Below are 13,766 nucleotides of genomic sequence, written 5' to 3'. Positions count from 1 at the left end.
GGAGCATCAGCTTTGACGTTTTGGCCATTTGACACCTTTCTGTACATGATCCCAGCACATAGATGCCTGAGTGTTGAGGACCCCAACAGCTAGAGAAGGTCAAGGACTCGCCCATGTTCATCTGGCTGCAGCAGGTAGTTAATTCAAAGAGGTGCGGATAATGTCTGGGTAGCTTCCATCCAGGACCATAGTCAGTTCCGTGGTGTCATGCATGCACCAGAAAACATTAAAATTTTACATACCGTGTGAGACAGATATAAGTGAAATTTTGTGCCAGTCTGACAAGGCTCCAGTTCTGGTCCCATTAGACTCACGTCTGAAGAGAACTGATTTTGTTAAAACAGTAACTTGAATTCCACTGGATAATTTGGAGGACTGTCTGACTTTGGTGGAGGTATTCACTCTCTTGAATGTTTTCCTGCTTCATTTTACACGTTACAGCCACAGCGGTCATAAATGCCAAAAATGTATTTTTTTACTTTCACTTTTGATACTCTGTGTGCATGTTACCCTGTGTGCTGCTTAGGGATGGGTATTGAGAACTGGTTCTTTTTTCGAGAATCCTTAACAAATTATTTGATCCACCGACATCAATAGCCTTTTTGCTTCCGATTCCCTTATCGGTCTTTGAGAGCGGCTGTTGTTTTTGAGAGTGTTTGTCGGGAAAATTATCATTTCTCTTCATTGATTACAGACCCTGCAGCGGGTCTATAATCAACTGCTTCTGTAGCGGCTCTGTTTTGAAGCTCGAACAACAAAGCAGTGCTCTGATCCATTGATTTGCTGGTTCTCTGCTTCGCTACTTTTCAGAAGCGGCAAGTCCGCTTCTTAACACCTCACAAAACCATTTAAAGATGTCAATCATGAGCAAGGTTGGGTAGGATTACTTTGAAATGTAATCCAAAAGTAATCAGATTACAAGTAATCCAATGTATGTACATACATACATGTAATCCATATGTTTTCTTTCAAAGTAATCCTAGCCAACCTTGATCATGAGTCACTTTTGTGCAGATTTAAGTCACTGTTCTTTATAAATTACATTGATGCTGCCGTGCAGCACAGCCGGCTACAAGAGCTCAGTTCAGAGGTATGGAGTGACATTCATGCCATTAATGACTGAAAGGAAATGCTTTTGACAAAAACTACAGCTTTTGTTTATTTCTATTTATGTCCAGAGATGTAGGATCAACTGTGTAGAGTTTCTTTATGTCCAGTTATCAAGAATTCACCGTGTAGATTTTATTAAAGTCCAGAGATCAAGGATCCAGTGACCAATTTCATATTTATTTACTTTAAGACTCAATAAAATGTTGTTGACATAGAAAACCTGTAAAGTCTACTTTTAGAACACAGAAAATTCACAGGAGGTATCGATAAGAGAATCGATAAGGAATCGGATCGATAAGCGGAATCAATGACGGCATCGATATCGATAAAATCTTATCAATACCCATTCCGAGTGCTGCATAATCATAATTCCCAAGAATCAAAGTACTAAACAAAATGAACTCCCAATGATAAAAGAATAAATACCAAGAATAAATGTACAATGCATCTGTAAAATATTCACAGCGATTCACTTTTAAACATTTACAGCCTTATTCCAAAATGGATGTTATCAATTTTTTCCTCAATGTTCTACACACAATACCAACAATGACAATGTGAAAAAGTTGTTTTTTTAGAGATTTTGCAAATTTATTAAAAATAAAAAAAACGAAGAAATCGCAGGTACATAAGTATTCAGAGCCTTTGCTCAATACTTTGTTGATGCATCTTTGCCAGCAATAACAGCCTTAATTCTTCTTGAATATGATGCCACAACATTGTTGCACCTATCTTGGGGCAGTTTTGCCCATTCCTCTTTGCAGAAATTAAAAAAAATAAATAAATCATGTTGTCATTATGGGGTGTTGTGAGTGGAATTTTGATGGAAAAAAGAATAAGTCTATAACATAGCAAAATGTGGAAAAAGTGGAGCATCATGAATACTTTCCAGATGCACTATACACTGCAACAACGCACAAAAACCCCAAATTAAAGAGGTGATTTAAAAACGCAAAACAAATGGACTCTGATTTTGAACACTGTGAGCCAGCAATCTGTATCTGTCTGACAATTTTTGTCCAAATTGCGTCGAATAACATATGTTGTCATCATGCATTATGACACACGAGCCGAGGCTGAGCGTTAACTGGTCAAATTGATGCCGATGTCTCACTGGACCAAGAACCATCATTTCAGTCTTATCAGAGTTTAAAAGTAGGAAGTTTCTAGACATCCAACTTCTCACTGCTGCAAGGCAATCCCAATCCCAAAATGCCGCAATGTGTCCAAGGGGTGCTATATAAAGGGAGAAAAGCAGGGGGCCTAAGACAGACCGCTGTGGAACCCCAAATTTCATGTCACTAAGGTTAGAGGTAGTGTTACTGTACAAAACACAGTGAGAACGACTGGTCAAGTATGACATCAGCCATGCAGTAATCCCAAAATGATTTTCCAGCCTATCAAGTAGAATATGATGATCCACTGTATCAAATGCAGCACTGAGATCTAACAGCAACAGAACTGTAGTGGTGTCCAAATCCATTGTAAGCAGAAGATCATTCACCACTTTAGTGAGAGGCCGTCTCTGTGGAATGATATTTTCTAAAAGCAGACTGCAGTGGCTCAAAAAGATTATCTCAGTAAGATAGTCTACGAGCTGCCGTGACACCACTTTTTCCAGAATTTTAGAGAAAAATGATAGATTTGATATCGGCCGATAGTTTGTCAATACACTAGGGTCAAGACTGGGTTTGTTAAGTAATGGTTTAATCACTGCAGGAACAGATCCAGAAGTTAAAGAAAGATTAATAATTTCCAGCACAGCCGGCCCAAGAGTGGGCCACAGGTCCTTAAACAGTTTTGTTGGTATAGGATCAAATAAACAGGTTGTGCTTTTGTTGACATTACAAGTTTTGTCAGCATGCCCAGTGAGATACTAGCAAAATCTGTAAATCTAGGTAATACCTCAGTAATGGTGCCCACCTCAATAGCAAGGTGTAGTGGCTGGATTAAGGCATGCTGGGATATGTTTAATCTAATGTCTTCTATTTTCTTCCCAAAGTAATCCAGGAAATCTTGTGCTGTAAAAGGAGAGTGAACTACAGGTGGTTGTTCATGCATAAGTGTTACCACCGTGTTGAACAAGAACTTTGAGTTATGCTTGTTTTTGTTGATCAAATCAGAGTAGTAAGTCCGCTTTGTAGTCAATAATGCATGCTTATAGTCTAAGATAGCATCACGCCACGCAAGGTGAAATACTTCTTATTTTGAACGACGCCATTTCCGTTCTAGACCTCTTGCTTTATGCTTGAGGTCACGCAGATAATCATTGAACCAAGGTGACTGTGATTTGGGGGAGCGCGGTTTTTCATCTTCACAATGTGTTTTTGATAGGTATGACTCATACTCCAGTAGGACTTATACTCAGGAAGATACGGTAGCTGGGCATCAGTGTTAATTTATTTATGTATTTGATATTTATGTACAGATTGGATCTGACATCATGAAAACCCACAGCTGAAATGTTTGTCGAGGCACTCCCACAGGCCAGATGGGTGTTGCACAGAGCGCACATCAGCTCAGTGGGTGTGTCACACAGAGCGCACACCAGCTCAGTGGGCGTGTCACACAGGGCGCACACCAGCTCAGTGGGTGTGTCACACAAGGCGCACAACAGCTCAGTGGGTGTGTCACACAGGGCGCACACCAGCTCAGTGGGTGTGTCACACATGGCGCACACCAGCTCAGTGAGTGTGTCACACAGGGCGCACACCAGCTCAGTGGGTGTGTCACACAGGGTGCACACCAGCTCAGTGGGTGTGTCACACAGCGCCCACACCAGCTCAGTGGGTGTGTTACACAGCACGCACACCAGCTCAGTGAGTGTGTCACACAGCACGCACACCAGCTCAGTGGGTGTGTCACAGGGCACACACCACCTCAGTTGACATGTTAGACAGAGTGCACACCAGCTCAGTGGGTGTGTCACATTGCGCACACCAGCTCAGTGTGTCACACAAGGCGCAGACCAGCTCAGTGGGCGTGTTGCACAAGGCGCACACCAGCTCAGTGGAGTGTCACAGGGCACACACCAGCTCAGTTGGCATGTTAGACAGAGTGCACACCAGCTCAGTGGGTGTGTCACACAGAGCGCAGACCAGCTCAGTGTGTCACACAAGGCGCAGACCAGCTCAGTGGGCGTATTGCACAAGGCGCAGACCAGCTCAGTGGGCGTGTTGCACAGAGCGCAGACCAGCTCAGTGGGCGTGTCACACAGAGCACAGACCAGCTCAGTGTGTCACACAAGGCGCAGACCAGCTCAGTAGGCGTGTTGCACAAGGCGCACACCAGCTCAGTGGGTGTGTCACACAGAGCGCACACCAGCTCAGTGTGTCACACAAGGCGCAGACCAGCTCAGTGGGCGTGTTGCACAAGGTGCACACCAGCTCAGTGGGTGTGTCACACAGGGCGCAGACCAGCTCAGTGGGTGTGTCACACAGGGCGCAGACCAGCTCAGTGGGCGTGTTGCACAAGGCGTACACCAGCTCAGTGGGTGTGTCACATTGCGCACACCAGCTCAGTGTGTCACACAAGGCGCAGACCAGCTCAGTGGGCGTGTCACACAAGGCGCACACCAGCTCAGTGGGTGTGACACAGAGCGCAGACCAGCTCAGTGTGTCACACAAGGCGCAGACCAGCTCAGTGGGCGTATTGCACAAGGCGCAGACCAGCTCAGTGGGCGTGTTGCACAGAGCGCAGACCAGCTCAGTGGGCGTGTCACACAGAGCACAGACCAGCTCAGTGTGTCACACAAGGCGCAGACCAGCTCAGTAGGCGTGTTGCACAAGGCGCACACCAGCTCAGTGGGTGTGTCACACAGGGCGCAGACCAGCTCAGTGGGTGTGTCACACAGGGCGCACACCAGCTCAGTGGGTGTGTCACAGGGCACACACCAGCTCAGTTGGCATGTTAGACAGAGTGCACACCAGCTCAGTGGGTGTGTCACATTGCGCACACCAGCTCAGTGTGTCACACAAGGCGCAGACCAGCTCAGTGGGCGTGTCACACAAGGCGCACACCAGCTCAGTGGGTGTGTCACACAGAGCGCAGACCAGCTCAGTGTGTCACACAAGGCACAGACCAGCTCAGTGAGTGTGTCACACAAGTCGCACACCAGCTCAGTGGGTGTGTCACACAGGGCGCAGACCAGCTCAATGGGCGTGTTGCACAAGGCGCACACCAGCTCAGTGGGTGTGTCACAGGGCACACACCAGCTCAGTTGGCATGTTAGACAGAGTGCACACCAGCTCAGTGGGTGTGTCACATTGCGCACACCAGCTCAGTGTGTCACACAAGGCGCAGACCAGCTCAGTGGGCGTGTCGCACAGAGCGCAGACCAGCTCAGTGGGTGTGTCACATTGCGCACACCAGCTCAGTGTGTCACACAAGGCGCAGACCAGCTCAGTGGGTGTGTCACACAGAGCGCAGACCAGCTCAGTGTGTCACACAAGGTGCAGACCAGCTCAGTGGGCGTGTCACACAGGGCGCAGACCAGCTCAGTGGGCGTGTCACACAGGGTGCACACCAGCTCAGTGGGTGTGTCACACAAGGGGCAGACCAGCTCAGTGGGCGTGTCGCACAGAGTGCACACCAGCTCAGTGGGTGTGTCACATTGCGCACACCAGCTCAGTGTGTCACACAAGGCGCAGACCAGCTCAGTGGGTGTGTCACACAGAGCGCAGACCAGCTCAGTGTGTCACACAAGGCGCAGACCAGCTCAGTGGGCGTGTCACACAGGGCGCAGACCAGCTCAGTGGGCGTGTCACACAGGGTGCACACCAGCTCAGTGGGTGTGTCACACAAGGGGCAGACCAGCTCAGTGGGCGTGTCGCACAGAGTGCACACCAGCTCAGTGGGTGTGTCACATTGCGCACACCAGCTCAGTGTGTCACACAAGGCGCAGACCAGCTCAGTGGGTGTGTCACACAGAGCGCAGACCAGCTCAGTGTGTCACACAAGGCGCAGACCAGCTCAGTGGGCGTGTCACACAGGGCGCAGACCAGCTCAGTGGGCGTGTCACACAGGGTGCACACCAGCTCAGTGGGTGTGTCACACAAGGGGCACACCAGCTCAGTGGGTGTGTCACATTGCGCACACCAGCTCAGTGTGTCACACAAGGCGCAGACCAGCTCAGTGGGCGTGTCACACAAGGCGCACACCAGCTCAGTGGGTGTGTCACACAGAGCGCAGACCAGCTCAGTGGGCGTGTTGCACAAGGCGCAGACCAGCTCAGTGGGCCTGTCACACAGGGTGCACACCAGCTCAGTGGGTGTGTCACACAAGGGGCACACCAGCTCAGTGGGCGTGTCACACAGGGTGCACACCAGCTCAGTGGGCGTGTCACACAGGGTGCACGCCAGCTCAGTGGGTGTGTCACACAGGGTGCACACCAGCTCAGTGGGCGTGTCACACAGGGTGCACGCCAGCTCAGTGGGTGTGTCACAAACACTACACACAGATACTGACTTCCATGACGTACTTAAAGTTTGTTTGCAGCAGAGGAGTTTCTCCGTGCGCACACAGAATTGTAAACAGGCTGTGTGTTTTGCACAATATGGCCCCTTTAATGTCTGACTGTCTTCTTTGAAACGTAATGTGCGCATGTGCTTTTCAAAGCTGCTGATGTGATTCTGGAACTTCAGTGAAGAAATGTTTTTTGCAGATGGATTAAAATGTTTGTTTGCTAATGATGAATCACGGTTCTGCATGAACGTTTCCTCTGTTCTTCCATCAATCAATCAATCAATCAATCAATCAATCAATTTTATTTATATAGCGCCAAATCACAACAAACAGTTGCCCCAAGGCGCTTTATATTGTAAGACAAGGCCGTACAATAATTACGTAAAAACCCCAACGGTCAAAACGACCCCCTGTGAGCAAGCACTTGGCGACAGTGGGAAGGAAAAACTCCCTTTTAACAGGAAGAAATCTCCAGCAGAACCAGGCTCAGGGAGGGGCAGTCTTCTGCTGGGACTGGTTGGGGCTGAGGGAGAGAACCAGGAAAAAGACATGCTGTGGAGGGGAGCAGAGATCAATCACTAATGATTAAATGCAGAGTGGTGCATACAGAGCAAAAAGAGAAAGAACCCCCCAGCAGTCTAAGTCTATAGCAGCATAACTAAGGGATGGCTCAGGGTCACCTGATCCAGCCCTAACTATAAGCTTTAGCAAAAAGGAAAGTTTTAAGTCTAATCTTAAAAGTAGAGAGGGTGTCTGTCTCCCTGATCTGAATTGGGAGCTGGTTCCACAGGAGAGGAGCCTGAAAGCTGAAGGCTCTGCCTCCCATTCTACTCTTACAAACCCTAGGAACTACAAGTAAGCCTGCAGTCTGAGAGTGAAGTGCTCTGTTGGGGTGATATGGTACTATGAGGTCCCTAAGATAAGATGGGACCTGATTATTCAAAACCTTATAAGTAAGAAGAAGAATTTTAAATTATATTCTAGAATTAACAGGAAGCCAATGAAGAGAGGCCAATATGGGTGAGATATGCTCTCTCCTTCTAGTCCCCGTCAGTACTCTAGCTGCAGCATTTTGAATTAACTGAAGGCTTTTCAGGGAACTTTTAGGACAACCTGATAATAATGAATTACAGTAGTCCAGCTTAGAGGAAATAAATGCATGAATTAGTTTTTCAGCATCACTCTGAGACAAGACCTTTCAAATTTTAGAGATATTGCGTAAATGCAAAAAAGCAGTCCTACATATTTGTTTAATATGCGCTTTGAATGATATATCCTGATCAAAAATGACTCCAAGATTTCTCACAGTATTACTAGAGGTCAGGGTAATGCCATCCAGAGTAAGGATCTGGTTAGACACCATGTTTCTAAGATTTGTGGGGCCAAGTACAATAACTTCAGTTTTATCTGAGTTTAAAAGCAGGAAATTAGAGGTCATCCATGTCTTTATGTCTGTAAGACAATCCTGCAGTTTAGCTAATTGGTGTGTGTCCTCTGGCTTCATGGATGGATAAAGCTGGGTATCATCTGCGTAACAATGAAAATTTAAGCAATGCCGTCTAATAATACTGCCTAAGGGAAGCATGTATAAAGTGAATAAAATTGGTCCTAGCACAGCACCTTGTGGAACTCCATAATTAACCTTAGTCTGTGAAGAAGATTCCCCATTTACATGAACAAATTGTAATCTATTAGATAAATATGATTGAAACCACCGCAGCGCAGTGCCTTTAATACCTATGGCATGCTCTAATCTCTGTAATAAAATTTTATGGTCAACAGTATCAAAAGCAGCACTGAGGTCTAACAGAACAAGCACAGAGATGAGTCCACTGTCTGAGGCCATAAGAAGATCATTTGTAACCTTCACTAATGCTGTTTCTCTACTATGATGAATTCTAAAACCTGACTGAAACTCTTCAAATAGACCATTCCTCTGCAGATGATCAGTTAGCTGTTTTACAACTACCCTTTCAAGAATTTTTGAGAGAAAAGGAAGGTTGGAGATTGGCCTATAATTAGCTAAGATAGCTGGGTCAAGTGATGGCTTTTTAAGTAATGGTTTAATTACTGCCACCTTCCATGTGGAGTTTAGTGCTGCAGGCGTGGCTGCGACTGAGCGCGCTCGCTGCGTTTGTGGACCTGCAGGCTGACACTTTGCACTGATACTTTCACACTGAGGTAATAAACCATTAGTGTGATAAAAACCTCCCCCCGTGGCCTGGAACAGCCTTTAAGTTTAGTTCATCAGAAGGAAAACAGTTTTGAAACATTTTGATAATGAACACTTAATTTTGGACATGCACTGGAAGGTGGACGTGAAGGAGTTCACCAGGATCCTTTGAAGTAGAGTTGTAGTCAAACCTTTGCCAAGACACACACACAATAAATGAATCATGAAATGTGTCCATTTATGTGAATCCACCAAAACACCTTAAACCAAGCACATACCTTAAACATCCAACTTAGGGTTTTGTGACATCACATGACACCACGGTACACCCTGTCAAAATTAAAACAATGTCCAACTTCATTTGCTCACTACAGATGAAAATAAGATACTAATTTGTGGACAGTCAGAGATAAACTCTGTTGTGATGCACAGGAGCTCAGTTTTATGTGCAGTCAAAAGAAGAACTCGTTAAACGCCTAACGAAGCCCTAACGCCACAAAAGAAAAAAAGCCATTCATTGAACGGCAATCAGAGCTTGTTTTAATACGGAGCTGTACGAGACACTCAGTCGCTGCTGCCGCTGCCGATTACAGGAAATTATTTTAACGTCTGCCATCACTCGCTAACAATAATTACACTTCAGTCAACGGCACGAATCTTCTTCTGCTGCCAACATGTGAATTAGAGCAGCAATGACTAATCCATGATCAGTCCTCTATCAAATTAACAACTAGTCTGTTTATCGATTAATCATTTAGACTCTTTTTTTGGAAATATCCAAATTTGTTGATTTCAGTTTTTTAAATGTGAATATTTTCTGGTTTCTTTTACGAGCCGCCTGGTAAAAAAAAAAAAAACTGTTTATCTTTGAGCTGCGGCCAAAACATACCTGAAGGCATTGTCTTGGGCTCTAGATAAAATATTGATCCACATTTTTCACCTCTTTTTTTTAACGTTATGTACCTAACAACAACTAATTGATGAACTGAGAAAATAATCGATAAAATAGGTTATGAAAATAATCGTTAATTTCAGACCTAATGTGAGTGTAGCGTAAGGTTGGCTGAGATTAACGTCCAAATTTTGTGTCAGCATATGTATAATGCTTTGTGATGTCATGAAGTCAAGTGTGGGAGCATGCACTGGCGCTGCATGCTGCTGCATCCATGTCATAAAACTCCTTATCAATAGATCTTGAAAACAATCAAAGGAAAACGTACTGCACAGAAATAACAGTCAAGAAGATCAAAAATTAAGTCAGACTCCATCCACCACAGATGGGGGGGGTGATCACATGACCTCTGCCCCTTCTCCGCCAGTCAGTGGATCTGAGATCAAAATCTCATTTAAACCTACAGTTTATGGGGCATGATAGTCTTGTGGTTAAGCAGTACCAGTGGATCCTTGGTTCAAACCCACAAAAATTACTAAGCGCCCTTGGCCAAGGTCATTAATTCCCCAGTTACTCCTGGTGTGCAGTTGAGCACCTTGCACGGCAGCACCATAATGTGTGTCTGTGTGTGAATAGGTGAATGTGAGGCATCATTATAAAGCGCATCTGATTCATTAATATAAATGCAGTCCATTAAGGTGATGACTGGGATGCCTTTGGTACCAGGTCTCTTCTGAGGGTCCGTGGGTCCTGCTTTTTCTATCTCCACACTCTGTAAAGCACATCTGGATCCCCATATGTTTATCAATCGTGAGGGAGGAATTGACTTCTGCACCTAATTGGCTGAGAGCCTGAATGACATCATTACAGCCGATCATCACACAAGCAGGGCAAAGCAGTTTTTTGGTCAATCATTATGCAAGATTCAATCACCAAGTGTTACAGGATTTAAAACCAAAACAGCCTGAGTGCTTCCAGCTTTTGATTCAGATTTTGTTGTACAACTGTGTCAGTGTTACTGCAGCGCCCTCTAATGGTCAGAATCAGACAGGCACCCATCTGTTTCTATCACTGATCCATAAAGCATTTACCCAGAACTCAGTCATTTCAGGTCTAAATTCTGCTTTTGTTTTTTGCAAAACGACAGAGAAATGTGGGATTATGAGATCATTCAGCATGAAATCCCTCAAAGATCAAAGAAGGCGTTGATTTTGCTGCTTTAATGACATGAAACATCGTTCTCAGATATGAAATATATCTAGAAGATATCTGATTATTTATTTGAAAGCTGCAGACGGGTTCACCTTTTCTCTCTGTCCCTCTCAGGCCGCCCACAGAAGACTCAGGAATGCGTAGCAACGCCACTGCACTTGCCTCCACGCCTCCCAGCAGCCTCCCCTCCCAGACACACCCGTGCAGCCCACCGGACTCTGCCTCCTCCCTCACTCCTTGCTCTTCGCTGCCGCCCTCTGTGTCGCCCTCCCTCACCGACGTCTTCGGCCTGCCCACTCCACCCATGGGCAGCGGAGGCGGCTACAGCCTCAGCTCATCGTGCGGCGGCAGCGGGAGCTCACGCTCCCCATCGCCGCTCACACTGATGCAGGCAGTGGCCGCCTCGGGGAAGCCTTTTGTCTCCAAACCCATGGAGCTGTGGAGCAAACACGACGTGGCGGACTGGCTGGAGAGCCTGAACCTCGGGGAGCACAGGGACGCTTTCCTGGACAATGAGATCGAGGGCGCTCACCTGCCCTCGCTGCAGAAAGAGGACCTGATAGACCTGGGCGTGACGCGGGTGGGGCACCGCATGAACATCGAGAGGGCCCTGAAGCTGCTGCAGGACAGATAAGGAGCCAGCGAGGTGATGAGTGGAGTCGGAGTAGAGGAGAGGGAGAGTCTAAAGTCGTGGGTCTGGGTGGAAGAGTGTCCGAGCTGATGCCACCTCTTGCCATTTTCGTCTTCTCTCATCCTCCTTTGTCGCCCTCATCTCAGTGCTCCCGTCGTGTCGGCACTCTTCTTCCTCGCTCCCACTGTCCTGAGCATCAGGGGATTCCAAAACATCACAAGAAATCACAGCGGGAGACAGAAGCGATTAGCTGCTACTTGACATGGAGGAGAACGCGGTGGAGGCCGGTGTGAAGGACGTCCAGAAGAACGCTGGAAACACAGAAACACTTGTTGATGCTTTCTTCCAAACGCTTTGGAATACTACTGACTTTTTCCAGACACCCGGAGCGGGTACCTGAAAAACAAACCAGCTGAGCTGGTCATTGCTCTTTTTCTATCTTTGCTAGAGTTTGTTCAGAGAATATTTCTTCACTAGAGTCCCACCGGAGTTATATTTCTGGGTGCATCCAAGGACGGAGGGAAATTTGACATGGACTCGGACTTTTTTCTTTTTTGTTTTCACTTATTTGTGTCAAGACGACAACATCAGCTGGTACATTTTGAATTTAAAAAAACATATTCCGTAGATGCTCCCTGTAGGACACACCCACTCAGCATCCACATCATCAGTCCACATGTGCAGCAAAAGCCAGTCTAGGACACGAGCTAGACACAGCGTCTCAATCCACTTTTCAGGCGAGAATTCCCATGTTGCTTCACTTTATACCCATGATGTTTTACCGCAACCAAAGATTAACAAACTCTAAGGCTGTCTCCAAGTTCGGGGGTCATCTCCTTTGAAGGCTGCGTTCTACAAAGATAATTTTTTAGTGCTTATTTATACTTTACTCATAAACATTAGTTATTTATAGTTGTACATATGCAGCCCAATAATTGTTCCTTTTTTGTTTTTTAATTTGCCAACCATTTTGTCAGGGAAATCAAAATCCCGCAATGACTCTTGGAATTGTTTGGATGTGTTGTATCCTTCGTTTTCATTGGCTGCATTCCAAGGAGCTTTTGAAATGAGACTATGACACATGCAGTCAACAAATGCAGCCTTAGAAGGATGCAGCCCCGGATTGAGACACAGCTAAAGTGTTCCCTCGGTTATTGTTTCCTGGGAGATTAACTACAATGCTACATTCATGCAGCTATAACCCTGGATCCCTATTGGATCTCATAAATTAGTTAAATACTAACTAGCATTAACTTAAGCAGCAAACCAAATTTACAGTTTATGTCAGCTTACCAACATGTTGGTCTCAGGCGGTACAGCAAGTTATCCACAAACCAAAGGGTCAGTGGTTTTCAATGGTAACATATTTGTGTTCGCCCGGTCCGACAGTGCAAAAGGGTTTGAACTTAAGAGCTTCATGATCTTGACTATATTCTTGAAGATTACTGAGAAATGAGGGTCATACAGCAGTACTGGGGCACAAATACCTCTTTGATGAGTTCCGACAGTTGCCCGTGTCCGTATAAAACTGGGGAACATTTATGTGCTGTAAAACATCTGGATCCTGGAAAGATGGGAGTGAACCCAGTTCGATCCTGAGTGCAGATGAATGTTGATGTGTCCTTGACACACACATGAGCTCTAAACTGCTCAATCTGGGCTCCTTTTCCCTCTTTCAGCCCCAAACAACTGTGGCCCAAAGATTTCAAGTAAGAAAAAGTTAGCTGAGCAACATATACTGTCACATGCAGCAGTCTGTCAGGTCAGTGGGCGCCACCGCAGCTACGCATCTGCATTCTCATTTCCATGGAGAAAGGGAGCTTTTTGTTGAGATTTCATTGGTCCGTGAAAATGAAATAAAGGGGTATTTTTCTAGAACTGCCCCGAGAGATCACAAAAAAGACTGTTTAATTTAGACCCAGTATTTCGGGACAGCTTCCGGCTCCGTGGCCCGTGTGCTCTGCTGTTTGTGTTTCTGAGTCCTAATATTGTGATACTTTATGCATTTGATATTTAAAATACAAAAGTAAATAATAATTCTTTTAAAGCAAAATTTAGACACTTGTTTTTTTTATTTAAAAGTGTTAACTCCTCATTTTGAAAATCAAGGGCCGTATTTCAGTAGAATTTAGGTGAAAAAGGGTTTTGTTTTGTTTTTATTTCCCAGAACAAATACGTGCTTGTCACACCACTGACCTTATACCTGATCTGATACCAGATACTCGTCTCTTTTTTTTTTTTAAAGTAAGGATAGAGTTTGTTCGTTCAGAACAAATTCTACACAG

The 13,766-nt window shown here is 45.6% G+C and overlaps 1 protein-coding gene across 1 annotated transcript in view; it reads left to right on the top strand.

The window, feature by feature from the left end:
* Positions 1–13,404, top strand: part of shank2b (SH3 and multiple ankyrin repeat domains 2b) — a 618,688-nt gene extending 605,284 nt beyond the window's left edge. Inside the window, exon 23 of the mRNA XM_034184578.1 lies at positions 10,965–13,404. Within this exon, the coding sequence (XP_034040469.1) occupies positions 10,965–11,484 (520 nt within the window). The 3' untranslated portion in view covers positions 11,485–13,404. The remainder of the gene's footprint in view (positions 1–10,964) is intronic.
* Positions 13,405–13,766: the final 362 nt, after the last annotated feature.

Source organism: Thalassophryne amazonica, chromosome 2 (genome assembly GCF_902500255.1).
Source record: "Thalassophryne amazonica chromosome 2, fThaAma1.1, whole genome shotgun sequence".
In the NCBI taxonomy this organism is placed as follows: domain Eukaryota; kingdom Metazoa; phylum Chordata; class Actinopteri; order Batrachoidiformes; family Batrachoididae; genus Thalassophryne; species Thalassophryne amazonica.
Note: the sequence above shows the minus strand (reverse complement) of the source record. Positions and strands in the feature narration are given on the sequence as shown.